The 25,426-nt window shown below is 41.3% G+C and overlaps 1 protein-coding gene across 4 annotated transcripts in view; it reads right to left on the bottom strand.

The window, feature by feature from the left end:
• The window catches only part of LOC107219985 (insulin-like growth factor 2 mRNA-binding protein 1), an 80,321-nt gene extending 76,744 nt beyond the window's left edge, over positions 1–3,577 (bottom strand). For 2 of the 4 annotated variants that reach the window (XM_046738717.1, XM_046738720.1), the window contains exons 1-2: positions 3,441–3,577; positions 2,023–2,292 (exon numbers count right to left, since the gene is read on the bottom strand). In XM_046738717.1, the coding sequence (XP_046594673.1) occupies positions 2,023–2,197 (175 nt within the window). In that variant the 5' untranslated portion in view covers positions 2,198–2,292; positions 3,441–3,577. Of the gene's footprint in view, positions 1–2,022; positions 2,293–2,462; positions 2,752–3,440 lie in introns of those variants that run through there. The other 2 variants (XM_046738719.1, XM_046738718.1) reach the window with 2 other exon arrangements.
• Positions 3,578–25,426: the final 21,849 nt, after the last annotated feature.

Here is a 25,426-nt window from a genome sequence, read left to right as displayed (position 1 = left end):
TTTCGAAACGATAGTCACTTGTGCGTTTGCATAATTCTCGATCTTACAGTAAAACAGCATATTGAAGTACAAGTGTGGCAAGGCCGAAGCAACCGTTGCTGCTTAGCCCTTACGTGAAAGTCCATTGTATACAAGAGTTGGCATCGTGCAGTTTCATGATCACTAATTTAAGATGTTGATCTTGTGGATGGGAAACATGGGAAAAGATAATATGGATGATTGAAGATTGAAGCAGTAAGCAATGTGTTAGATTAAAAAACCTTTTTTTGTGTTCTTATCTGTATTTATTTTTATTATTCAATCAGTTTAAATAAGCAAGGAACAATCAGTGTGTGACAATAAGGTAAGGTAGTGTGGTTTCAAGTAACGATTCTTCACAAGACGGGGTTTCCGGTTTTAATTAGCGAAAGTTACGTATTATCGTTAAGATCCTGAACATACATACATATATAGATTTAACAGATAAAGGTATGGCTTATTATATTTAAAAATGGTCATACTCTTCGAGTTGTATCAGACAAAAGATGAGCTGAGATAATTTTCACAACGGTTTACTTCTATGTCAATTCATTGGGGATTCTGGTAGAATTCTCATGTATAGTATTTGCCGTATCGCCTGCTACCATCTCCTTAAACTGCGTAGCAGATGATGCAGATGGCACGAGTGGCCTTGAATCGGACAGAATCCACCTCCGTAGGTGTACGAACCACACAAATTGAGTTCATTGTAAACGAATTGTCCGCAAAGATAAAGTGTTGATTATTCTCATTGGCTATGCAATCGTTAGGGAATTCCAAAATATTGTTTTTTCAGTGAAAATAGAATGGGACATAGATCACCCAGATAAATATTACCCCAACCTGTCTGTCTAGGATTTAAGCAGTATTCAGATCGTTTTGATTATGCATATCATGCACAAATTTATAAATTATCAAATGTTGAAGTATAATTTACCAGAAAATATTGGTTTGGCGGTACAGAAAATTTCGTCGATCAAGTTGGTAGCACCGCTGCGATTAAACTCTGAGCCCGTTCAGACCAACTGCTACAGGTTTTTGGTGTTATATTAACCACGGATGATTTCGGCACGAACTTTCCACCCAATTCAGCAATTGCGTATAAAATTGAAACTGATTTTCGGTACAATGAATTTGGAAATAATGGAGCAGCAAAATACAACCGGGCGTGCATCATAGGCGACGAGCAAGAGAGAGAGAGAGAGACAGAGAAGGAGAGCGTACGCGAGTGACCTTGCTTCCGTAGACAAACGAGTCGCCATCTTGGGCAATCAACCGCGGCTGCTTAGCCGGCCGGCCGGCTCCTGGCAGCGTGCGAGACCGACTTTTTCATGCGAGAGATAGGCTCGAACATAACCTCACCAATTGTGAGTGGCGAGTAAAACTTCATCCACACCAAGGCAGAGTTACGAGCGGACGCGGATGAAGTCGGTTGCCAGTGCGGACGGAACCTAAATGCCGAAGGCATGCTTGGCACGAAGGCGTGCTTGTATTGTTCAAGTAATAAGTATCGCGAACGACGCAAAATTGTCGAACGGCGGTTGGGCATTTATAATTCGGAGTACCTGAATATGCTGCTTCTCTTACACTTCGGAAATAATACAGACTTTGCGGACAATTAATGCACATTTGTCATTGACATCGAACCAATGTTTTCATATTGGCACACATCACATACCTAGGTTACGAAATGATACAACGTAATGCCAAAGTTGCAATTGGAGCGTGTGAAACGAGCAGCCTAAGAGGTACGTTGAGGTCCAACAAGCGAGGTAGTCAGTATAACGTTGACGATGTTTAAAGACTAGGGGTTTTACTAGTAGGTAAGTACGGTCTGTGTCAAGCAGCGCAGCAGGAGAAAACAAGCGAGGTGAATGGGTATGCGGAGAGAAGGGAGCCGTCGCAGCTGCGTCGTCGTCAATGAACGGACGGGCACGAATTGACGAGTGAGGCAGTGTTGTTATCCAGAGTTTCAAATCAGAAAGATTGGTTAGAGGTACTCACCGTTCAATTTGTCGATCGCTCTATCGGCGGTGGACTGGTCGGTGCAGTCGACGAACGCGTAGCCTCCGCGCTTTACGAGGATCGTGGTGCAGGACAGATTGTGGTCCTGAAATAGCTGGCGTAGCGCGTTCTCGTTGCAATCCGACGGTAAATTGCCGACGTAGAGCTTCGACATCGTGCTTTGTTCTCCTTTGGAAGTAATGGTGATGGCTTGGTAATTCAACTTTCGCGATGGCAAAATGTTTCAACGACGAGTCGCTCGCGATATAACTAGAGTGCGGGGGCAAAGGGGGAATAGGAAAAAAGAAATGTTTATACACGTACATGTGTATATATGTATATATATGTATATATGCACATACTTCTTTTATATGTATATATATATATATATATATATAAAAATATGTAATGGCAACAATAATATTAGAAACTCCGGGTACGATCAGCCGCGTTGCCTTCGATGCGACGCTGCGGCCGACAGGGAGGCGTGAAATGGATGAGTGGGCGGGAGGGGTGAGCCGAGAACTAATTGTACACGCATACGCACGCACACGCGCACACATTCGCGTAGACACTAGGCACGCAAGGAAGGGCGCGCGCGCGCACAAACGACAAACACACCGTCACGTATACGCTTGTTCCGGAAGTGAGAAAATGGAGTGAAAAAATGAAAATTTGCCAACGCAAGAGAGATGATCTTCTCGATTCTCCCTTCTCGCGATTTCTTACACACACGTCTCTTTCGGATAGGCGGCGCGGCAACGCGGGTGACGCGGTGCTGCTGCGCGATACTACGATTTACCAAATAGTCACGTGTGTCGCCCCCGCCAAGCCAAGCAGCCGAATCCGACAGTCTCGTCTCGCCAGGACGTCGTGTGCTGGTGCGGGTATTCGTCTGGACGCCGATAATATATTCACGCGCACAACTGTCGGAATTGAATACGATCCGATGATTATCGGTGATCGCTAAAGGTTTAACTTATTTCACGTATCACGGGTGAACGACGTGTCGTTATCGTTCATGTACGCGTTTCACTGTTTACAAATAATATTTATTTATATCTGTACTATTATTTTTTGTTCCTCTCTTTTTTTCTAATTTTCCACGCTCCTGTGTTTTATCGTTCTTCCTCGACCGCTCTCGCTCACCACTTCACCGCTCTTTTTCACCCCCTCACTCTTCTCGCTCTTTCTCACTCGATCTGTCTTTCTCTCTCTCTTTCTCTCTCTCTCTCTCTCTCTCTCTTTCTCTCACTCTCTCTCACTCTCTCTCACTTTTTCTCTCTCGCTCTCTTTTTCGCTCTCTCGTACTCTCTTTCTCTCTCTCTCTCCCCCCCTCCCCCGCCGCGCTCTCGCGCTCTCTCTCTCTCGCTTGCCGACACCGTTTATTCTTGCGATTTCGTGCTCCTTTATGTCACCTCTCTTCTCGCCCTTGGCTGATATTCCTCGCTACGTCGCGTTTCACGGATTCCTTACGTACGGAAAATTAAATATGTGGCACTGCGGAACAGCGTTTCGACGCGGTGGTGGTTCACGGCCTGACTCCTTCTAGCTCGCGGACTCGGCGCACTCGATGCCACGGGCCTCTACTCCTCGCCCGCTTGCGACGCGCGATGCGAACTTGTTTTCTTCGTTTTGGTTTCTTTTTTTTTCTTTTTTCTTTTCTTTCTTTTTATATTTTTTATTCTCTTCATCTTTTTCTTTCCTCCTCTTTCGCCGACGGCCGACACGCCGGGTACGGTTAAATCGAGCCGGCGCGCGAACCTTACTGGACAAGGCCTCGTCACGTGACTCCGCTGACTCCCGCCTCTGCGCGCGATTGGCGCTGCATACCTCCGATATTCGCTCGTGTATCAACGCTCGTGCTCGGGCCTCCTGTTTGCCAAATCTAACGGGTGTTTACACGCGAATAATATTCCCGCGTATTCAACATTGCCCTATAACCCCCTTCCCCCTCTTGAAACCTGCGCCTTGTTCCCGCCACCGCATGTAAGTTTATAGGTATAATCTGTTTCGTCCAATGCCATCACAGACCCGGTTGAAACTTTTTTTTTTTTTCTGTTCAAATTTCTGTTCCTGTTCCGCGGGAGTAATCGCAGCCTATAATTGCTATTAGGCATAATAATTAGGTTTCCGGAGCTTGATTCACTCATTTTCCCTTAGGGTTTGGATACTGCTTAATGTAATCCTGTAGCAGGGTCTTGTTTTCTACTGATAAGTCGTACGCGGCGAACTACAAATACACGTGTGATATTCACGCGGCTTCCAGGACGTGAAATAATATTTTTTTTGCTCCTCCATACTCTCTGGAACTTCTCAATGTCCCATCATACTGCATGTGAAGCCGTGCAGTGATCATCCATTCATTGCCCAACTAGCTATTCCGTCTTTATTAAGGTCTATCGAATCGTAACGCATTTCTGTATCATCTGTATACAAATCCGTCATCATTAACTGTATAATAGTGCAGATTTCTGTTCGTATATAAGCTTATGCGATCCATCATGCGCGAAATTGATCGAAAAAACATATTTTACCAGCGTCGGTTACGCTGGAACACCATTCATGGACACGAGTGCGATACGTGTCTTAATGCTCCAGTTATGTTCGCGGCCTACGATTTTGAGATGTGACGCCTATGCCCCGGTGATGCGCGCGCTTTCGCATGCGCTGACCCGTGTGTATGTAAGCGCGTGTGCATACATAAGTGTATCCTGTATGCCATAAACGAACGTATGCATGCATGTACCTGCTATAACAGAGCCTCTGAGTTCTTACGGGCGTATTTTAATGTGCATATATGTACAGCTACGTCGACAGAACCTGATAAACGCATACCTAGGAATGAGGAGAAATGCAGACCATTTCCCTTGAGACTTTCATCCCCGAAAACATCCCGCAAATTCCCCTTGCGATTTTGGCACGAGCAGCTATAAGCATAACACTGCTCGAGGCAACCTACGTTGTCTCAAACCTATATATTATATATTATATACCCGTACATGTACGTTGGAACTGTGTTCCGTGTTTCCTGCTACGCTCTTCGCCGGATGAAATTATTTTCCATGTGACCATCCAAAGGAGAAATGTATGAATCATGCACTTGTGATATGAATGATACAGCAATATCAATAAATGTGTGTGTATAGTATGTAGAAGTGATGAAACAGACTTATGGGGGTGCCTTAATCGATTTCGACGTTGTCGTGTACTTCTCCAAATATCAAGGTCCGCGAATCTCAAATGCGAAAAAAAACTTAACAGCCCCATTCTATACACAATTTTGAACCAAAACACACCACTCTATTTTCATTTGACGCCGAAACAAAGAAACGGCACGAATTCTACGAAATCGCAATAGCAAATTCGTAGAATTCATGCCACTTGTGAGCTGCGTACCACAAATTTTTCACAGGGCTCTACATGGACTCCCGCTTGGAGGGATGTGAGTAGGTATAGCACATGTATCTTCGGTGTTTCAATGCTGCCATCGCCACTTCCGGTTCACTAATCACCGTTAAACTTTTTTTTTCACACGGTTTTGGCTCGCAGTAAAGTTTTCCTTCACACATCTATTCGCTATGGATTTGGACCTTACGGCATCCGTGTAACTACAAGTACCTAGGTCCCGACAACTTATACTATAACCTGTGTGTGGTGTTTAACAAGAAGTTATTATCATCATTTCTGTGAGTGCTAAGCTCTTTGGTTCGGCTATCAGGTGCACGGGGTAAAGCTTAAGGGGTTATATCTAGGCAGGAGGCGGAAAGAGGCGATTTTGCCAAGAATTTTCATGACGAAACTCTTCAATGCATTAATATAAAAATTTATATACATATTGGGGTAACTTTGAACTTCATTCTAATACTTTTTATTTGTAGAAATGATGATTTTTAAAGCTGCTATAGCCGATCTCCGGGAGCATCTCTAAAAAACAGCGTCTTGCAGTGAGCAAGATGTCTTTAAACTCGATCATCCGCGTTGAAAAAAAAAGATTTTGTTAATATAAGGTATTACTTGGTCTTTAATCGAAGAAGCGAGCAAAATATTAATTCTCAACAAAACATTCGCTTCTCAAAAACAAAAACTTTCGTTTTTTCATAAACAATGTTCGCCTTAGTTTGTTTATAAAACTGAAAATATTTATCAGCGAGAAAAAACCTTCGATCAAGGGCTGAAAGATATATTCATAAGGCTTGTGTAAAAAATTTGAGACTGATCGATTCAGCCGTTTCGGAGCAACATCTTGCTCACCGACTTTGAAAACATAGTTTTGAGAAAAACGCGTGCAAAGTTTTAAAAGCATTGTCAAACGCTCCTGGGCGTCTGTACAAATTTACGCGTAACTTCGAGAATACTTGTCGAATCGACATGAAATTTTCTGTACATATGCTTAAATATGTGTAAATTACGAAAACGAAATAAAAAAGAATCGATTTTTGACAAATTCTGACCAAGTATAACCCCTGAGGTGAACTCCTCATTGTTCATTGGTGCCTCTTGTGTACCTACATAGATTTTGTTTGCGGGGTGCGCGTGGCGGCCTCACTCGATCAGAAATCTTCTCACAGTACTGCTGTACGTGCGCTAACAATCATTGCATACTGTAAGTATTCAGATTGCTTGAGTATTCTCAGGTATCGTGCGCTAAGATCTTTTCGGTAACATCCGGGTCGGTTGTAGAACAATTTATTGGTAAAATATTTAATTGGGTAAAAGGGAACTTCTTTCGCGGACTGTAAGGCACTTTCTTCCCTTCGATATTTCAACTCATATGGGATTGTTATTGTTATTTCCACTGCTATTGCTATAATTATGTTTGCTGTTACAGGTACAAGTACTTCACGGATTCGATGAAACGAGTTCACACTCGTGATAGGGGCCATTTGTCAACCAACGGTTTACACGAGTTGCCGAGTCATTTCGACTAACAGCCCGAGGTGGCCTGCCATACTGTAACGTCATCGCGTCACCACGCAAATTCGCTAACTATTGTTTCAATCAAACAGGATGGATAAATGAGAAGTGCGAAATCGTGATTGCAACGAAATGATCTCAGAACCGTTCATCAGGTTGAGTTTTTGTCGCCGCTGCACGACGGTTACTCGCAGAAGCGGTTGAAGAAAAGAAGTTTAGATGGAAGTAAATACAGATGGATGGATTGATAGATACATAAATATCGATTCATTCGACACTAGAATTCCTGCTACATCGGAGCCGCAAAGTATTATAGAAAAAAAAAAATGCGCATGATTATAATACAAGAGTATTCATGTACAAGATATGAATAATGGAAAAGTAAACAAAAGGTACATACTGAGACTCATCAATCGATAAATACAATTCTGCAATATCGCGGCGACTAGAAATGAGTGACAGAAATGGGGAAATTCCTCAAATACAGGGAGAACGAGCGAGACGGGAGACACAGCGAGAGAGAGAGAGAGTGATGGATATTTTATTGGTGCCCATAACAATATCGGACAATATCACTCATATTACATATAAGTTTATACGCATTACGTCGTCGTCAAGAGGAAAGAAAGCAATAACTAAAAATAATATAAAGCAAGACAAAATCATAAAACTAACGATGTGACTAGCCTAACGATAGGGTGGTCGAGAAAACTCCGTATTTTATTTATTTTTATTTTTATTTTCTTTATTAAAACCCAACAGCCCAAAGGGCCAATAAGAGGGTTACTCAATTTACATAGTTACCGACAGAGACAGAGTTAACATGTATTGTTGTTGTATGTGGATTCTATATAAACTAAAATTTCTAATTTAAATATTTGATATAACATATTGATTACATTAGATTTGGATATTGGTTCAAACAGCTTAATTTGCGTTTATTAGTGTATTAAGTTATTTATTTATTTAACTGTTTTCGCGTAGTGAAATGAGAGTTGACGCAATAGAGTTGGCCGTGAGGGGCTGATTAAAACCAAAAAGATCTATATTATCATTATTGACAGTGATAGCCGGGTGATAAGGATCTAGTCTGAGCAGAGGTTCATTTACATTCTCAACTGCACATTCCAACGACCCGAAGATTAAATCAAGCTATCTGTTTAATGAATTCAAAATGTTATTGTATTGTGTTACGTTAAGAAAAGACGAGAAAGAGTGTATAAGCTCAGCCTTAGCGCATACATACCCATTATTAATGTATGAGTGATAGTAGGGTGAGTTAAAATCGCCTATAATTAACAACTCTGCTGCGTCAATAGTGCGGTGAGTTGATAAGGTATCGAACAGTTACTGTCGAAGGGAGTATTTAAAGCTCGAACACAGACGGATTTTACAAACGGATGGGGGGAAGGTGGGAGACACTTGAATTATAGGTATACAAGTCGTGTATGGGATAATGCAATTCCAACAATTGTTTACACGGAGCTCTTTTATATCCTATAGATGATCATAATATGGAAATCAAAAAAAAAAAAAAAAATTAACCTTCAAGAAAGACTCTGCAATTATACCACGACTTATGCGTTACGCAATTCAGCCTAACTTAAGTTAATAATATAATAATCTTAAAATCGATAAATGCATCGGCTACTATATTATCCTACCCGCTAACTATATAAACTCTTCAGAATTGAAAGTGGAGGAAGGGCGGGAAGAAGGTTGTTACACCACAGCAAAGCGAGTATATTGCAACAACGAGGAATGAAGAAACTGACAAGCTATATTGTTGTGGCATGACATATTCGTAACCGTCGAGTCGGGAATTTTAACAAAGCTTCGTTGGTAAACGATGGAAAAATTTTTTCATTTCGATGATTGAGCGTGAGCCCCAGCAAATGCTTATACACACCCTGGAGTGGCCCTGAATAGGAGTTTGGATGAATATTAACGGACCGCAATAAAATAATTTCAGACCTTTAAAAGGACAATAATATCATTTCAAAAATATGGAGCAACTGAGTCTTTGAAAGAACGGTTTTCACGGTGCAAGGGGAGCTTGATATTTTATTGCTGTCCATCGTGTCGTCCAGGCAGCTTTCCCGTCACGCGTATATCAACCTTAAGAAACATCGTATAGCACACACCACGGCGGTACTTTGGCAGCAGGGAACTGTCACTTCAATACGTAAATCATTCACGCCCACATAAGACAGGCGGGGATTGCCTTTGAAGTGCAGAGTAAATCTAAGGATTCACCGCCCTTGGCGAATTTCTTTCGAGCGAATCTGCCTGAGAGAAGCATTCACCTACCACATTACCATTTCTCGAGATAAGCTTTCGCTCTTACGGCCCCGCGGGTGGCGACATATCGAACTTTCACTTCCGGTGGATTTAATCACCACGACATTGAAGCTGCAGTGAGGACCGCGAAAGTAGGGTAGAGCAAAATTATTGGATAGTTGGGTAGGTCTTTGCGAACTTTTAAACGGTTTACTGCAAAAATTTTGTGAAGCGGGCTGTTCACATGCACTGATAGTTTTGAGGGGACTTTGATTTGAATGGCACCTAAAATAAATTGATATTCTACTCGGTGTTGTACGAGTTATTTACGAAAATTGCAAACTGACTTATTAGCAAACAAATTTTTCAGATAACCGAATATTAAACTTTGCACGGAGAAATTTTTCGATAAGAATTCTTGTCATACTAACTGGTAATTTGTGGACACTGCGTACATTTTGAAAACAATATTACTCACTATGCGAAAATATTAGCTTTTCCTATTCTTGTTAACAAACATCGTCAAAATATACGCAGTGTCCAGAAATTATCAGTTAGTATGGAATTCTCGTTACAAAGAGTTTCTAACTATATCGGCATCGTCACCATTCGCTACACCAAAGTGTTGGAAAAAATTGAAATAGAAAGATGAGATTGGTAAAACAAGTCACGGCTGGACTGTACAATATATCGAAAAACCTGGACACGGGATCTTGGAATCAACATAACGGCTTGATTTCCGGAAACATTGATGATATATAAAATTATTGATAGCTATTATCAAATTGAATTTATACAGTCAGTTCGAGAAAAGCTTTTTTTTTCCAGTTCGGCAGCGATTTGAACGCAATCGATACCTATCACTGATTGTGAGCAGCGCTGTCTTAGAAGTCGGGCACTTTACATTACGAATCGACGACACTTCCGATTCTTAGTCATGAGTTTTGAAACATTCTTTTTCAAGTGTAAACTAGCCCAAAACTTATACCGTGTAGGTATAGATGTAGCTCTTATCTGTCCAATATTCGATACACGGTCATGTTTAGGACTGTTGAACAGATGATGATCCCATTGCAAATCGGATCGATTTTCTACATCTGAACGTATTGTGTCGAGGGTGGTGACTGGCGGTCTTCCTTGCCTCACTGGGGCACGCACGCACACACGGTAACTATATATGTGCAGGGACGCCAGGCGAAATGCGAGGAAAACCGTATGGGGTTTAGCCCTACGCGTTAGGGAAAATGAAAATCATTCGAGGGTTGAAAGAATTAGGATCCACAGCTGCTAACGCATACGTGGAAGTGCAGCGCTCTTCATTTTCAACACACTCTCTCTTACACGTATACGATTTTCAACTTGCCTCGGTGATCAATAGCTGTAAATCATACACTTTATTGTTAGATACACCCAATAATTATGTATTGTGCGTCTAAAAATCTTGAGAAAAAAAAATGAAAAAAAAAAAATACCACCAAACACCCGCATCTCTCCTCCTTGTTCAAATTACGGAATTCTGCATCGTGAAAGACATATATATCATTATTTAAGGATATGTCAGAGTATTGACGAAGTGAGTCAATCGCAATGTCCACTTCATGGAAACGACATCGTTTCAAACTTGGGAAAGTAATAATATCAGCTGTTATGCTAATGCGATAACTGATAGAAGTTGAGAACATTTAGGTATGTAAAACAAGATAAACACTGGATTCACGAGATATCGTAGCGTATGACCTCGCCTAACTTCTACTCTACACTGTCAGTAGACCAACAACTCTAGAAGTCAAAGTTCAGCCATGCTTGCAATTCAAATAAGGTGTCTAATCAAGATTTTCACACATTTTTGCGTATTTCTAATTGTGAGATCATAAATTTTTGCCATCATTCCACTCTACGCATCGACTATCGGGCATCAGTAACGTAATCCCTTATATTGGCACGTAGATTCTTAGGCTCCCTTACTTACGTCAACGAAGCAGCTGAGGCTACGCCAAAGTTTCGCTATGCGAATTCTCGCTCGTAACATCTGCCACATGGCTTTGTATACATGTAGAAATGGTAAAATGTTACCTGTAACAGTCGGTAGGTTTAGGTACGCATACCGATAGTATCATGTACCTACGTGCACTCTTGTTACTTAGGTAGAAGACGTAGATCGCCATTATTTCCTGTGGTACAATTTACCTTAAGGAGGGAGGGGGGGTACAGCTTGAACGGTCTAAAATCATACCCATTTTTAGGATTTTTTTAAAGAAAATGAAAATACTTGGAACAATTTGAGTTTGAGGGCTATATTATTTATAGTTTCATGAACATTTGAGAATTTTTTCAATGGAATTAATAACAAAATGACGGCATGGCGCATGTAAGTAGCGAACGACTTAGAACTCGAGGGCTTTTGCGGTAGCCCATCTCCTGACATGACTTTTTATTACTGTCCAACTCGTAACGTATAGAAAATTTTTTTGAGTTGAAGATGCATTTCCGTGTTGGAGCTCGGAGCCCAAATATCGGGAAATTTTTTCTTTTAAATACGTACGATTACGAACAAAAAATTTCAGTTCCAACCATAAAATTGCTAAAAAAAAAAATGTAATACAAAATGTTGGAATCGAAATTAAAAAATGTAGCCACGAGGTTGACTCAATAAACAAGTTCTAAGGATTGTGTCAAAATGTCAAGTCGATGGGATAAAAATTGACCGAGTATACTGTGCCAACGGATTGAAAGCGGGGTCGTTCGCTACTTGTATGCGCCATGCCGCAATATTCTTATCAAATTCAATGCAATCGCTCTCAAACAGTCTTTAAACTATCAATAACAAAGCCCTCAATCAAATCAAATTTCTCTAAATGTTTTCATGTTCTTAAAAAAAAAAAAAGAAATCCAAAAATGGGTATTATTTTGGACCTTCCAAGCTGTACCCCCACCCTTAACCAAAATATTTCCAAACCTATGATACCGCAGCCGATATTAAAACTCACATAGTCCGAAGCAACTGTTAGGTATATCAGAGAATATCTTTCTGAATTATCATTCTACATCTAAATATTATACTTATAGTTTGTCGCCAGTTAGAGTCATTGGACGAACGAACTAACATATGATTCAATCGAATCGGTCCTAGTAATCGTTAACTTACTACCCACCCTATCAAGCTTCATCTATCGAACTCGGCGTTCTAAGGTAATCGGTCGTAAATATTTATCTAATATTTTAAAAACACTAAATACTTCTGGAAGACGAGAAGTTTGACTGTTCTTGACACGAGTGAATTGTAGTTTTCTTTATTCAGTCGTGTGACGAACAGTGATGGATGCAGTGTACGCGTACGAATTTTAATGTTGCGGAAACTGCAATCACACCATGTATCGCACGTACTTTTTTTGGTTAGAATTTCTTCATCTCGACCGGCTGTAGTGACGGCATTAAAGTCAACGAGTACCGAATCACAAGGTCAAGGATATCGACGTCAAGTTCCATGTATCCGCTTGTGTGTAATAATAGATAGACGTATTCTGCGTAGATCTAGCCGCCGACTTTTTCGCTGGAAAGAAAACTTGAAAGAACCGTAAGCGGTATAGGCGATGCTATAGCGCAGCTGGCATCTACCGACCTCCCCCTCAATTGATCCCTGTCACCGGTTGTGCCATGATGCTTTCCCCGCTGTTTCCAGTCTCTGGCAGGATCTAGTCGAACGGCCTCCAGATCCTTCAGCTTGGAAAAATATCCTGAGGCGCGTATAGTCACTTGCAAAAGTAAGTTGCACTCTTGACTCCTCTCGATTAAGGGGTAAAATAACATCTTCTATACGCGAAATCAAGAGTCATTTTCTCCAATTTATCTAAGAAAAACGAATGAATATTTTTTAATTCTGTTTTTCATACATGTTAATATAAGTCTTGAAGTACAGGAAGACATTTTTTTTAATCGTTTCAAAACGAAATGGCCGTGGAGAGGCTGATGAAGGGAAACTTTTTCTCTACGGGTGACCAGCTGCGGGTCGCAATTTTTCATCTGGAACAAAAATTGAAAAAGATTTCAAAACAAGATGTCAAAATCTAGTGGATTACGGGGGATTATGTAGAAATATTAATTTTTACAAAAATGGTCTCGATTTGAAGGAATAAGTGATAAAAACGTGACAAAACTTGGACTTCCTCTTGTGGGCGTAGCCGCTTTTTTTTTTTGCTTCTTGGAAACGCTCTACAGACTGGTGAAACGCATAAACAATTCAATCTAACAACGTTATACTGTGAGGATGTCGGACCTCTGAACATCGATTATCCAAGTCGTCAATTATAATTATCGGAGTGATTGGAATAAAAATAATAATTTTCCTCGGTTACGCTCTTATGCAATTAACGTAGTAGATGATGATTTCATTAGCACGACAAGTCGTATCTACCAGCACATACGACCTTTTGGATTTAGTTGATAAATTTATACTCGAACCCGAAAAAGTGAGAAAAATATTTTTTGGCAAATGCAACCTTATGGAATTAATCGACAAGAATTTTTATACTTGAATCAGTAACAGAAGGTCGCATCTACCAGCACATACGACCTTTGGCTGTTAATTAATCGGTTATTCAATTTCGTCGTTTCTGACCATATTTTCATGTCTCAGCCTAGCTACGATAAAAAAAAGTGAACATCCCTTTGTCTTTTTGTTTTCTAAATAATTCACAGTCGTTTTGTCTCCGCTTCCGCACAATTTTTCAAAGAAACGATTTTTGGGCGGAACGGAATACGGAGGAAACCCTCACCGTATGTCGCCAATTTGGTTTTTCAGACCGGTAGCGTGAATGGCGTATATCTATAATGTGGCCTATCAGACTCACGCGTTTCTATGCGAGTGATACCTATTTCAATTACGTGCAAAGTTTCGATAAGTAGAAACAATTGCTGTTCGACTAGATTCCTACTAGGAAGTGGCACAACTCGCCAAGTTCCTCGAAAAATAACGCGAAGCAGCTTCCAGACGTGTATAATATGCATTATTTAATTTCTTACCAGTCGTGCTGATCTATATTTTTCTCAGCAAAGTTTCAAACGCCAAACAAAGTCTGCTGTGGTAACGATGTATACAACACATCTCCATTTGCAAATTTTACTGTCCATACGAACCGGTTCTTCTATTTTCATGTTTTTCCAACGTTTTGTCCATTTTAAAAGAAAACGAGAAAAAATGTCGCTGTACGTAAACGGAGAAGTTTTCTTTATGATGTAACATCAATCGCACGAGTGTTATACGTAACCCCGGCATAAAAGTTATACAGAAAATTTCCGACGTATTATTAGCTGTTTTCTTTCACGGTCACGATCAATTACCTGCCTCCGTTAGATAACGACGAACGACGCTCTCAGTTTGACTAGTTACGAGCAAGAGTTGAAACGGGATATTCACTTTACTCATACTCATTTACTCATTTTTATTTTATATTACTCATCAGATTACTCATACACCTATGTATAATGTACATACGAACGATATACCCCTCTCATACTGCCCAAGCTCCTGGATAGAGGGCTTATACATATAAATATCGTAGGCGTACAGCGTCAAGGTGAATCCGGTCGTTGTATAATTGATCGTGAATTGGCAATGGCGTCGTACATCCCGTGTATCCCATATTGTACCTATCAGACTCTTCGAATCCACCATATATACTTTCTTCCCACATTCAATACGTCGTTTCTTTTTTCTTTTCTCACGTATCCGGTGACGCGAATCTCGAGGCTCTCATTTCGATCACAAACAACTTTATGCTTTTTCACCCTCCTCGGGTCCCTTTCTTTCCTATATTGTCTGGCTAAAATTGCTCGGCTCAAGCTTTTGAATCGGTTGTGCTAACTGAAGCCAATTGATTAATCGCCAAATAATTGGAAGTGCCGAGCAATTCAGCGGAATTTCAGGTACAAGCAAACAAACTCAAAAAATAAGCACCGCTCACTCGCGTCGTATTTATACGTATACGATAACGAACATGTTGCAAAAAATGTGTATCGTACATTTGGCCATGCGTAAGCCACGAGCAATCCATAGCTGTGCCTGTAAAATTGTTATTGAATATATGCTCGTCGTGTTTTAATTATTTTACTTAACGTATTTGGCTCTTGATATGTACCGTCCCGCCACGCACACACCGTATGCGTTGTATGCATATCCTAATATAATACGTTCACCTCAATTGCAATTGCAGATATGCGCTGTGATTCCGAGCATCGCAACATTACGTCAGTCGCATTTAAAGGAATTTTTACGTTATAGGTGGGCTAATAATTTGCATGACTCGAAGCTTCGGGAACATTTTTCTTTTTTTTTTCAAAAAATTTTTTCTCTTCAGATACAGACATTATATGCATGAATAACACGAAGCAGCTGTAGTCGTTTCAAATAAGGGATAACGAGCGCATCGAAAGGATCACGTGGCCATTATGCTGCTGTGAAATGAAAAAGGGGGTATGGGGGAGTTTTTTTCAATGGAAGAAAAGATGGGCGAAAAAAAAAAGATTAAATGAAATATTGAAACGAAAAAAGAAACTACGATGAAAGAAGTGGAAAAAAATAGTCGTTTTTGCGTGGCTGTACGGTCAGCCGAAAGAACAGATGTCACGGAAAATTTGAGGGTGACAAAATTCGTAGGGCGCACTCATTGTCAAGGATTTTTGACAGGAATAAGAGATAGCTAGAGACCCTGCACGCCACGGGGAAACAGCCTCCTGACTTCGGTTTATTTTCTTTTCTCCTGCTGTGATCCCGCGTCTACCTGCAGTACTTTCACGGCGACATGACTGACAATCGCGGCCCGGACAGCCAACCTTTTTTTTCAACTTTCTGATACCGGAACGAAAGTTTATCGTCGAAAGGAGAAAATTACCGTATTGTCAGAGATAAGGATAAAGTGAAACAATTGCACTGTTCTTCGATTGGAGAACATGGAAAATATCACTCGATCTCAACGATATAGGTACATATACCTACCTAATATGAGCTTCGGAAATATTGTTACAAGAATCGATCGCGTGAGGGATTAATAAGATATTCGAGTAAATGTAAGCACCTGTGAAAAATTTCAATGCTCTTTCCCGATTTTGACGTTTTTATACTGCGTATTATAATCGTTGAATATTGTCAGCGGTGCAGATTTGATCATCGAATCAGGCGCTCGTACCTGTACCGTAAACAGCATAATTTATTTTCGTCATTCCTCGAATATAGCGAAAAAAAATATCTCCCGATCGATGACAATCGCCCTCTTACGGATACCGAGAGAAAAAAAATCCCGCGTCATGTTGCGAATAGAATAAAATTCAAAATTTTTACAGCAAGCGGCCATAGATGCGGCCTCGTACGTGCGCGTATGCATCGTGTACGTATGCCTGCATTGGATTGGTACACGGCTTACACCGTGATCACGAGCAGGTTCGAGGCCTGCTGCCGGCAAAAGCACAGCGTACAAATGGCGGCGCAGCAAACTTTGAACAGGAGGGCGCCGCAGCGCCCCGCTCCGAGCAGCCCGAGCTGCACGATGTCGGCTTTCCTACGAGTCGCTTCGAATACCTGGCTGTTCAAAATTTTTCCGCTGAGAGGCTTTCCTTCGTCTTTTCAAATTTCTCTTTCGTTGTACGAGCTACGCGATGAACGCTCAAACGGGGCGCACGCAGGCCGTGCGACATATGTAGCGTATAATACGTATTTCTATGCGATTAATGGCGCAATTCGAGTATTAGCTAACGCATGTTTGCAAATTTTTTCATCCCACCCCCTAGCGATAATGATCGGTAACGTTTGCTCGTTTTGCCCACTAAGTACTGTTTTTCACCGTTGGCTAACGCTTTTTGAAAAAGCTGATCGACAAATCGACTCATTGCCTCAGAATGGCAGTTTATTGTCACATCCCGATCAGTTTATTCCTACTTTATTGAATATTGATTATTATTAATTATTAATACAAATTAAAATGTTGAGTAAAACGTGAGTATTAAATTATACATTATATTGTCCGACTTCTTAAATGCATGTAATAAACATTATATTTACTAAGATATTACTATTGAGCAATTCATGCATTATCAACACCTCCTCTTGGAAAATTTTTTTTATTATTCTCAAGCAGGCGGCGTGTTGGTTTTCGGTACGCACTTCGAATTTCCTTTCTTAAATAACGCTTGCTTGGAATGCCTGATACTATAAGGTAACATTTGATAACGTTTCTCTGAAGGGCCTACCCCTGTTTTAGCATTAACTGTAATACTTGAATGACCCGTGTGTGATTTATATGAATCGGTAAATTTTTTGATGAAAAATACCCTGAAATCCGTCCTTAATTTGGTAAATGATACGTTTTGAAAACAACGTTTCAACGTTTAAAAGTGCAGATGCAAAAATCTTAAGGGTCGTAATTAAAGAGCAGATTTGACTATAAACTGCAGGAACGAAGGAACGTATTAGATTTTTTTGGGTATAATATACTTAGTAAAATGTAAAATTTACTCCACAAACACTGCGAACCACTGTGCGCACTGCAATAAAATCTACCGCATGTGTGGTAAAAATTGTAGTTGACATGGATATTTTTCAATAAAAATCTTGACGTGTCCGTACTTTCCTGCAGTTTTGAGTAAAATCTGCTCTCCCTCTTCTCCGTGGATATACAGCAAAAGAAAGTGAATTATCGTTTATTGACCAAAAAATGGATCGATCAGCGGAACTCTAGTTTGGCGCGAGTGTAAGCTCAATTGATAGGTTTCAATTTTTACTAAATATTTAACGCTAGCATATAGGTAGGTACATCTGGTATGGCCGGATAAATTATGTTCTTGCATGACTATCGACACGGAAAATGCATTTTGTTTTCCTGCACATTCGGAGTTTAAACTCATTTTTACACGTTCGAGATTATCAGTTCTCACACAAATAACTCTGATACAACCATGAGCTTTACAGTGAAAGTACAATACAGAATGTACGGTTAAAAATGATTGTGAATTTACTACACGTTTTCTGTACAAAAGAGATATCAATTTACGGAATTATGTTGGAAATTTAAAAACTCGGTGTAGCGAAGTAAATTATTACGTATTTGTCTTTTTACAATAAAAATTTTCGATTTCACTAAAGTTTATATGAAAAATAGAAAACAGTGATTTGAATTCGCTAAATTGTGTAGTAAATTTATTGCATTTGTAAATCGAATAAACAGTAACTGTATGACGAATCCACCGATCCGTATCCGAATGAAACTTCCAATACAGTGTAGGAAGTTCTATACTTAAAGCAATTTTTAACAGCGGCAGTGAATACGAGCAGTCCGACATTGAACGTAATCGTTATCCCTTCGCGCTTATACGAGTGCATCGCAGTGATCTTTGCGCCGCGCGTTACACGCAATCGAATATCCAGCCCGTTACGGCGGCGGCATTGGGGAGTTCCGTGAAAGCGCATTTATGTCTATACCTAAATATATATAGGTATATATATGTACCCATTATACACGAGGCTAGAGGCAGGGTCCTCTTTGAATTTTCTTTTCTACGCCGACTGTACACAAAGGGCGAGCAGCAACCCCTAGGTTCTATCCTATTTTTGGAGAAGGTTTGCGGACCCGTATATTTCCCAGTGCCGCATGCACCCTCTTCCTTCTTCGCCCTTGCGTCCCGACCCTCCGCCTGTACGCATTCTGCACCGCCACACACACGCGCGCATCCAGCGGCGTCGTACGTGTGACTTCGTTGCATCTTACCCCCGTTGCTGATCTCCTATTGGTTGATTCATCGAATGAATCGCTGCAGGAGGGGATAACCACCGGTCGCTGCAATTTCCCCGCCGGCCTCGCGAATGCACACCTTCGTCCCCGGTGCAACGCCGCGCGAATTGCATCGCGACGCCGTGATCTCTGGGGGGGGGGGGGGGGGGGGGAGGGGGGGAGGGCGTCGTGCAGCCCGGCGCGGCATAGAGGGGAAGGTGGGGAGGAAAGCTCGCATCAATGGAACAACGAACGGCGGAAGGGGGGAGGCAACGCGGTGCAGCGGCGCTGCACTTTAGGACGGCATCGCGTATGCCTGTGTACACCGGCAACTCCCAGCCAGGACTGTATCTCGCGTACGTGGATGTACCGTGCGTGCGTCCGACATTTGTACGCCACGTGGTGGTGCAGCCTCTTCCTAGCTTCGTCGTTGTGTGGGGCCCATCGGTCTACGCGCCACGCTATGCACGCCAGAAATTCATCAAGGAACCTCGACGCCGGCGAGGACAAGGGAGGGAACGGAAGAACGGAGAATAAGAGAGAGAGAGAGAGAGAGAGAGAGAGAGAGAGAGAGAGAGAGAGAGAGAGAGAGAGAGAGAGAGAGAGAGAGAGACAGAGGAATCGCTTCGGTGACTTATGTGGAAAGTCACGAAAATTTCCACGACATATTTACGTAGATTGCGCGGGTCAAGTTCCCGCAGCACTTACCTTAACAGAAAGTTAAATATTTTTAGGCGGGTGTCAATATTTTCATTTACGTATCCGACTTTGTCAAAGAAACAAAATTTTATCTTCACGGCAAAATTAGTCATCATGTTATTGTAGGTACGGTACAATGTCGTTATTACGTTCATTTCTGTAATAGAGAGTAAAAATACGTAAGGTGCATCGAAAAACCCTGATATTGTGAGCCCTTGCAGATATTCGTTACAGGTTCTATCTTTTATTATACGGTTCTACCAAACTGATCAATTCTGGGGCCTTTGCCTGTAATACTCGGTACAAAGTGAATCAAGAGTTCCTGCGTAAGAAATCAGTCGCTGCTTACGTACTGTTTCTAACAATAAGTCTAGGTATATAAGACTCCTACTGACCATCGTTGCTGAGAATATACATTATGATATTGAAGTAATATTCCACGGTTTTATGTAACTTTTCTCGGGATGTTCTCAATGACGCAAAATATCCATCACGAATATAAGCCCGAATCAATGTTCAACTCATTCTCTCCCGAATCATAACTTAATTTTGGAAACAATCTTTTCGAGAAGGAAAGTAATTGCTATGGAATTTAATTGTTTGAAAGACTTATGAGGCAGGTCATGATAACCGATAGGTAAAGAAAATATGCACAAATTCTTGCGTCTTCACAAGTAATGTGAATAAGAACAATTGATCAAATATCCAAAAAGGTGTTCCGTATCCATAATAGGTGTGACTTTACGAAATTGGTAGAGAACAGAAGCATTAATGGGAGAAGTTGGAACTCATAAAGCAACGGCGAAGACCTAATGCGGGAAATGTTCACAGTGTAGCACTGCTTATCGCCCTATGAAAAGCTGGATGTTTCAAGATACTGGATAATGCGAGACCCTCAACGAAACTGAAGAATTACGACACCGTAATACTCTTGATCGCTGGAAAAAAATTTTTTTACCAGCAAGAGAAACATAAAACTAAACGTGATACCTATAATTTATTTGTTAATTAAATATAACGAACAGTGTTTCAACGCACGCTACGTATTTCCGATCATTTAAATATTTAATGGAAAATTGTACGAATTTTCTCTCATGAACAGAATCAAAAGTAATTCGGTAAAGATACGGTGACGTGATAATATGTGTATGGAAATTGATAGAATTTTAACAACGAGTCCAGTTTATTACGTACAGCTAATACAATTAGCACTATTTCGTAAGAGTGGCGTAAGTGAACGACTCCGGTTGCGTAACCGATCGTAAGGTCAGCATAGACCGCCAAACCGTAGGTGGCTGAATTATTTTTATTTATAGGTAGCACTGTTGTCGAAGGTTATTTTTACGTGAACTTAGCTTACGAGGCTCGAAATCGATTTGGTTTGGTTTAAATGGATGCAAATGCACACCAACGTCCATAGATTATAGGTATTAGGTGATTTTTTTTGCTTGCTCTGTCGTAACACCTATAGTATAGGTTGTATATTAATCCTTGAAATTTATTCGTGATAACACAGATTTAGTTGCAGAGAATAAATATTTTTTTCTGGATGAAAAATGCATCAAATGGTGACCATTAGTTCTCAAGTAGTTTCAGAGTAGTAGCCTTAGGAGTAAATGATTCGATTTTGTTAGTACAGACAGATACTTTGCTGCTACAATATCCACCGGTATTGAGCTTCGGTGTGGTACGTGAGTGCGGAAGAATTTTTTCGCGCTACTTCCGTCAACAAATCGGCTACTTTAATTTGTAGTTTTCGACAGGAGGTAGCTCAGAAAATAGAATTTGTCACATATAGAGACTTTTTGACTCGTGTGAATTTCGCACTCGTCAAACAATCCATATTTCACGAGCACTTGCCACGAAATAACCATTTCGGCTGATGTTGCACTTGCGAGCCTTACATATTTCGCATTTTGCTTACCAACTATTCCGGTGCTTGGATTTTTATCCAGATGCAACGGAACTTTTACTAAGTTTCCTTTCGAATCCCGATCTTCGAAGATCTTCACGGTTTTAATGCAAAGCCTGCGGAAACTTGCAGCCATTATTCACGGAACGCACCCTGAATGTTGTCCCACGGGAGCGCGTGAACTCTCATCAAGGGTCTGCCTCCGTTGTTGATCCAGGTACGTGGGTATTTAAAAGCGTAAAATAGCAGAGGAAATTGCGTAATTGTGTGATGAGAGAGAGGAAATGCATTGTTAAAGTGCGAGGAGTCGCTGCTGAAATACTAGCTCATGAGACTTGTGTTACTGTCGCAGTGAAGATTTTCGAGTCAATGGATGATTAGCAATGTCCGCTTAAAAATTTTGGCCCAAGTCTTTTCACAACACTCATAGAAACTACTCGAATTTAGTTGGCCGCGATGAGAGTTGACGGTTTGTAGGGTGAACCGTAGAAATGAAAATTTTCTTTCATTCTTTCAGGGATCCACATATTTTCGAAAGTATTTGCAAAGGGGGCCAATTCATATCGTCGTATACCGGATGTTTTATTAGGGATACGTTATTGTCAAATTTGCTGAGTACCTATAATATGTAATTATGAGCTTTTGGACGAGCGTATTGTGAAAAAATTTGAAAAACCATTTTCCGAATGGCGTGCTTCCATGCCTACCGTTCCAACCCACCGCTGCCGGGTACAAGGGGAGCTATGGGATTAGGGATCGCAGAGCTTGCGGTCTGAGGGGAGGGCGGTGCCTATATACCTACAAGTATCAGATATACCCGGCACAGGGATCATCTGTATGCTGTGTGCGTAGGACGTTGTTACGTGCGTACGCGTATCGGTACGCACACAACGGCTACGCGAGCGAGTTTCTGGTGTACAGGGTTCGTTTTGGCAGGGGTGAGTCACCCCTTGCATCAACCGGAACACGCCTCTAACAAATATGGCTGCCAGACTGACGGCCAATTGGAGACGCCGACGAAGGGCGCGCGGGAAAACACGGGGCGATGGCCCTGCACTCCCTTCGTCGTTTCGAGTGAAAATTTCTAAAGGGACGAATTCCCAACCCCGGTCCCTCAGCCAAGGTCCGCATCAGCCCTTGGCTCTTGAATAGTTATATTTCAAGGCGACGAATTAAGTGGATCTATTTAGTTCTTTACACGCGAGGTCCCTCCAAATATCTGTAACTCATCATACCGGAACAGGTATGAGAAAAGTATGACAAGTTGGTGTGTACATCAGAAAAATTGATCGAATGTCTGTCATATTTTCCGTAGATCTACGTAAAATATGGGTAGGTAGACCTGCTTATTAGCTCCTATGATTCGTACTGGTCTGTAATAATTCACCAAACTTATAACGATTCCTACAAGATATCCCTTGGTGTCTTGTGCACTGACAATGAGTATATGGTTACTTGAGATCTCACGCAGTTGGGGTCTTAGCAACCGGGTAACGCGGGCACCTCATACGTCTCACCGAAAGGAACTGTAGTATAGGATATTACCAAGATTATAGGTGATTGGAGTTGGTAAGTTGTGAGATGAAATTGTTGTTCCAAATGTATTAAAATATTCGATTACGTAGATGAACTGTATCGTCTCCGACCAGTTGTTTTCCCGAAAAATAAACATCGAGCTATTGGTGGAATACTTTCACTTCAACCCCCGCGCGTCAACCCGGCCAAGATACAAAACTATATAGCGGAACAGCAGGCTCCTATCGATCCACGGATAAGGAGGCCGGTCTTCGCTCTCAGTGCCCTTGACCAACCTGCCGTTTTCTAGCAATGCACATCCTCAGACGAGGCAATTACATCACGCTGGTTAATCGGCCGTAGGTCAACGGTTGTGCGCCTAACTGATGAAAAGAGAATCGTACGTTAGGGTAGTCCATTTTTAAACTTTTTTTTTTAAGGCGCGACAAGAAAAATTTGCACAAAATACTGAAAAAAATTATCGTCACGCCTCGAGGAAGTAGGAAAATATTTAGAGGTCGCTACCGATTGTTGTGATGTTTTTTATTTATTTTTATGTGTACACCTTACGGAGTTGTATACATATATATATATACATATATATATATATATATATATATGTCGGAGCATGACAAATCTTTAATCTTTGTTCAATAATTCCATTTAAAAATGTATTTAGTCTTTTAAGAATAAAAGGATATTTCATTTGAAACTGAACTCTCGATGAGTTCACGGTATCGAGCGTCAAGCGTTATTTGCAAGCTATGAATATAGCTTAATGACGGAATCTTAGCAACAAACAAATGGTTTGTTTATAACAACGCTTGGATGAAGTCGACAGTCACGGTCAAGCGGGCAAATTGACCGAACGTGTTGAGATCATCCCGCTTTTACAACGAGCAATCCTCGACGAGCCAATCCTTCATCCTCTCCGCCTTTCCGAGGCTTCACTCCGACATATATATACATATATGTATACATATATATGTATACACATATGTATGTATACATTGGTTTATTTTTTCCGTGTCGTGGTCCAATTAATCATTGCTCATAACAATAAGTATTGAAGCGCAATAAGGGCATTAAAGTGATGCGATACTCTTATTTCGGTAACAAAAACTGTTATCCAAATTTCTCCGAACCGATTAATCTTTCGGATGAAAGACGAGAATAGCCAACTGCGGAATTGTTAGGCGCGGTATGGCATTGTTTGCCGGAGGATTAATTGGATCACCATACGAAAAAAATAAACTAATATGTATCATGTATATATGTTCGTAAGGTGTGAACATAAAAATTAATAAAAAATATTAGAATAATTTGTAGCGACCTTTAAATATTTTCCTACCTCCTCCAGGTCTTACAATAGTTTTTTTTTCCATACTTACCACAAATTTTTCGATCGGCACCGCGAAAAAAAAAAATAAACAAAAAATAAAAAATGAACCACCCAATTGCAGATGTATACGGTGTGCGATTGGAAGTGGTTGACGTCTACCACGTTTTCAAATCCACATACGTATGTGCGCAGGCCGTGGGTACGCGTATACTTCCTACCTTTGCTTAAAGTGCGATCGATTTGACGTAATTAACCGGTGCAGTCAAAAGATGGCATCGATTTAATTCGTCTCCGCTCCGCGGCACGGCAGAGCGGGTCAGGCGTGGTGGCGTCTTCGATTTAGGTATAATGATATTCGGTTAGCGCAAGGTTGAAATTCCGGGCAGTCCGTAGGCCCGGTTCTACGCCCATGGATTCCCAGAATCGAGGCGGCTGGTCGGTCGCAGTACCTACGTCAGAGGGTGATGGGATTTACGCGGTTGTTGGTAGTTGGTCGTAGGCCGTCCGTCCCGGGGCACCCCGACCGCACGGTGCACCCTGAGAGTCCCTGACACTGGCGATACCGAGGCGAGGGCTGGCCGGATATCCTTGGCCGCCCTGGCAAACACCACAAAAATTATCGCTCTGCTCTTTCCAGCTTTCCCTATCTCTCTCCCCTCGCTTCTATCTTATTCTCCGTTGCGTAGACACATACTTACCTACACTCTTACACGGCCGGAAATTCCCGCAGTGAAGTACAGTGGTTCGAGCATTTCGAAATCGTGCTCAGTTTCGTAAACGATGGCGTTACCTGTCTACCTGTATGAGTGTGTCGGCGCAAGCCCTTTATTACCCTCCATACATTCGTGGTTCGATTCGATTTCGCGATATAGTAATCCGCGTATGCACGCAATTGTAACTTGTCGAATCGTTTCCGCAAATAACTGTATAATTGACGGGACGCACCTCTACCGGCAGACGGAATTACAGAGTCTGTACTCACAA

Source organism: Neodiprion lecontei, chromosome 4 (assembly GCF_021901455.1).
Source record: "Neodiprion lecontei isolate iyNeoLeco1 chromosome 4, iyNeoLeco1.1, whole genome shotgun sequence".
NCBI lineage: Eukaryota > Metazoa > Arthropoda > Insecta > Hymenoptera > Diprionidae > Neodiprion > Neodiprion lecontei.
This window is presented reverse-complemented; position numbering and strand designations above follow the sequence as displayed.